This window comes from Halyomorpha halys, unplaced genomic scaffold (genome assembly GCF_000696795.3).
Source record: "Halyomorpha halys isolate HHAL.00 unplaced genomic scaffold, Hhal_1.1 Scaffold893.1, whole genome shotgun sequence".
NCBI lineage: Eukaryota > Metazoa > Arthropoda > Insecta > Hemiptera > Pentatomidae > Halyomorpha > Halyomorpha halys.
In genome coordinates this window covers 104,633-109,060 of record NW_027114935.1, presented here as the reverse complement: position 1 = coordinate 109,060, position 4,428 = coordinate 104,633, and the positions used below count along the sequence as shown (strand labels likewise).

Below are 4,428 nucleotides of genomic sequence, written 5' to 3'. Positions count from 1 at the left end.
GTCTTTGTATTTTTCTGCAGAGTTTTGGTTTGCTGAAAGTGTTTCTCCAGTTACATCAAGTCTTCAAATTCCATGTCGAAACTTAAAGTTTCTGAGCCAACCATCAGAATAATTACATCCACTTTCAGCAACTCCTAAATTTTGGCCGAATTTCTTTGCCTTTTCAACAATCATTGGCCCTGTTACCGGCTTTCCTTCGGAACGTACTGCACTAAGCCATTTGAACAATACACTATCTAGCTGTTCCAGTCTTGGTTTTTTTAATGTTTGTCTAGAAGCCAATTTTTCAGTTGTTACCGATTGAGAAGCAAACTTCATTAGTTCATCTTTTTGTTTTTTAATGTCATAAATAGTTGATGAGCCAATATTAAACACATTCATTAAAACATTTCTATTCTCGCCTTTTTCTAGCCGTTTGATGATTTCTAGTTTCTGATTGAGAGTCAGTGTTACGTGTTTTCGTTTCTCTCCTTTTGAACTCGAAGGCTTAGGTTTTGAAAACATGGTTACTGAACAATTAGAACGAAGATCACGAGTGCTTCCGGATGATCCCGAAAACTTCCGAATAGCTCTCGAGCGTTTTTATTTTCTTTAAAGACACACTTTTGGAGAAAACCAAAATTTTTACAATTTTGCCGGACTGTTGGATGCCGGACTGTTGGATGCCGGACTAATTGACTTATTGAAGACTTACGGACTTCTACTGTATTGAAATTGTCTTCGAATATAATACTTGAATCGAGCTACATTTCTCCAAAATTAAGAAGTAAGTCTGCTGGTTGTATTGTCAGACGTACAGTCAGACATATAATTTGTATAAATATAGAGACCTGACAGAAATTTAATGGACAACAGATTGTAGAAATAAGATAGTTAATGTGATAATAAAAAAAAGATAAAAAGGGAATAAGATAAAAATGAAGACCTGAAAATTAGTTTAATCTGAAATGTCGGCACAAATAAATAATCCTTTTGTTTATTTGTGTTTTTTTCTGCTGACCGTATCCCCCGACCATCTTCTCCTCTGATAATAAATAAAATTTTAAGACAGATTTATACCAGGAATATTTTGGATTTGAACCGTTCTGAGGCTGAAAATTGCCAATAACCACATATATGTTTTAAAAAGTTATTGATGATTTTCGTGCAAAATTTGTTGAAAATCGAAAAAAAAAAGTGTTACCGCAAAAATCTGTCATTATATTTTGAGTTTTCTTGACCGGCCGTGAAAACTAAAATGATGGACATGATGATGACGCCTCAATAAATGTGTCAATTACAAGTAAGTTATAATCATAAATAATAGATAATTAAAATGGAGATGATAAGAAGACAGATGAAGCCAATAAAGAGCAGTAATTAATTCATAATACGTCGGCATCCAGAAAGGATATTGCATTATTGGTTGGGAATATGAGAAATTTGGGCAGCAGTCAAATTATAAATAAAGCCAGATTCATCTGGCTGAAATTTAGATAAATTCTGCAGGCTATTTCAATTTGTTATCGATTCCGTTGTTCCAAAGATTAATTTTGCTTTATTTCTCCATATTTTAAACACCAGCAGTAGGCAGGGAAATTTACCAATATTAGGGGTATTCATGATGTGTTAAATGTAAAATGTTTTACCATGTTAAATGTTATAGGTATAGTATTGTGAGCAGCCCTATTTAAAGTCATGTTAAATGTTAAATACATAAGATCTCCTAACAGATTTACTGAGCAACTTGTTTTATAACCTTCCCTTCCAAAACTTCATGTCATTGTTTACTTCTATGTTTTGATTCATTATTATTATTGTCATCCATTGCTTTATTAGTTATAAAATAATCCAAAACAATATTAACGCAATCAAAACAAAAAATACGAGCGAGTAACCTAATACAACAACTAATAAAACGGTGACGAGCTCAGCAGGTTTGTTGCGTGACGTCATTCTCCATTTAACAGACCTACTAAAAGACTCTCATGTTATATCTCAACCATGTTATATGTTACATCGTTTTAACATGGCAAAGGAGAAATTATTTCTCCATTTAACATGAGTTTTTCCATTTAACATGTTAAACTAAAGATCATGAATACCCCTATCAGGAAGTCCTGAGTCATGATGAAATAAATTATTTCGATGATTGTTCCTCTTAGTAAAAACCAATTTAAAATAGTGATAGCCTTGCTTTTCATAGTCTAATAGATTTATCAGTTTCATCATTTGTTATCATTATGATTTAAATCATTTTATAAATATACCTAATCTTAAAATAGAATTTGAACAATGCTGATTAACAAAAAAAGGTTTTCTATCGATTTATTCTGTCACAATTTGACAAAGCATAAAAAACTTTTTTTTATCTTAACTGGATGACCCTACGAATGATAAAATTAGATTTTAGATGATCTATTAGTTTACTTATTTAAGCATTTTATTTTTTTATAAGTATTAAAATATGCAACAAACTTGGGCAATGTGTAATAGTGGTAATTAAACACATTCATACAAACATTTTTTTAAAAAATGATAATAAATATAAAATATAAATAAAATTTCTATGTGTATATAAGCATAAAAATAAATAAATGAAATGAACATAACCAAACTTTGGCAAATTTGAACTTATAATTTAATGAATTATAAATAAAATTTCAAACTCAGATCTTAATTTTTATTTTATTCTTACATCATTTTGTTTTATTGCATCCTTTAGTTGCTCTTTAGTTCTAATACTTCTTTCTTGCAGTATTCTTGATCCTTTATTTTATGTTACATATTGTGTTTATTATGTTGTATAAGATTATATTAATTATTTATTATTTTATTCTTTTCTTTATTTTATATCGTATTCTTATTTTTAATCATGTTCTCTCCATGCTTATTACAAATTCATTATTTCACTATTTTGTATTGTGAATTCGTATCATAATTATTCACCTTATAAATTATTTTTTTTTTTACTTTATTTCCATTTTAGTATTTTGTTAGCTGAATTATTGATTTATTCGCTAGAAATTAATTCATATTGTACTGTTCTAGCTTATAAATAGTAGCAGCTTTCAAACCACCCAAGTAATCAAAAGGGTAATGATCTCATACTTCATTTATTTTTATCATTTCTTTATGTTATTTTAGCAAGTTATCATTTAATCGGATTATATGGTTTTATTTAATTTTCTGAATAATTGAATAAATTAAATTATTAAATAGTAATCCTTGAAGTTAGTGGCCATGGGCCTTACACCTCGCCTACCCGCACCTCGAATAAATAAATAAATAAACTAAAAAAATAAATAAGTACCTAATGCTGCATCTAACATAAATATGAAGAAATGCCAAAATATTTATACAATTGATTTGATTTCTTATATGAAACTGACGTATATTTCCGATCTCTTCCAAGCTGTCCGGATGAAGGCTAGAAATTCTGGCCGAAACTTTGGATCTTATAAATTTGTTTTTACTTATTTGTGTTCTTCCCTAACCTCACCCCAACCATCTTTTCCTCATATATAATTTCCATAAGTATTTGTAAGTATACACACCCTGAAATTAATGTTTACTCATTTCTATTTTAAGGGATATTGAGCTTTGAATGCTAAATATCCCCGAGACTACCAATTATAATTAAAAAAACTTCATAGCACATTCCTCATTTAAAGTTAGAGTAAATGATCTAAAATATGAGTTATTAAAAAAGCAACTTTTTTTTTTTTCCAAAACAATAAATATTGCATATTTTGTGAATTAGTTTTGGCAAATATCATGGAAACTCTGCTCTAACTAAAGTTGGTTATTAATTTTGGTTAGTAACTATATATAGTTTTCATCAAACTATGTATGTTATATGAATATTTTGGACCAGATTAATATAATACATAAGAGCCGTCTGTATCAGGAACAGAGTTAAGCGAATGCCTCGTGCTGCACCGTGCCGGTTCGAATCCGGCCTAGGGGATCCACTTTTATTTCTACGGCGATCCCATGATATGAAAACTTTACCCCCCATCATGGTTTGAACAGGTTGGTTACATCTAGAACCTCTCTCCCCTCTATATGTAAATAATGACCAGGAATGGGATCATACAAAAAAAAATTGATATAATTATATCATATTCTATTATATTTCGGAATTCGTAAACTATAATTTATACTAAAAAGAGCCATTTTTCAGGCTCCGTTAGATGGAATTCGGTAATGGGATGCCTGGTATTATTACCCAGAGATCGGTAAGCTTGAAGTACCCCCTTACCTGAGTATGGGTTTCAATGGGACCGTACACATCGTACAATATACAAGAAAGGAGAAGGGACGACCTAAGGGTGAGCCGAGGTATTGTCAAGTGAGGTCTCATTACCACAGAGCTGGAGGACTCTCCACTTGAATCAATCCTAACACCGACCCAGCTATCTCTGATACACTGTATTCATATCTCTT

The 4,428-nt window shown here is 30.6% G+C and overlaps 1 protein-coding gene across 1 annotated transcript in view; it reads right to left on the bottom strand.

The window, feature by feature from the left end:
* LOC106686880 (jerky protein homolog) overlaps nucleotides 1-504 on the bottom strand; it is a 1,916-nt gene extending 1,412 nt beyond the window's left edge. Inside the window, exon 1 of the mRNA XM_014430466.1 lies at nucleotides 117-504. Coding sequence (XP_014285952.1) covers nucleotides 117-504 — 388 coding nt within the window. The remainder of the gene's footprint in view (nucleotides 1-116) is intronic.
* Between the last annotated feature and the right edge of the window lie 3,924 nt (nucleotides 505-4,428).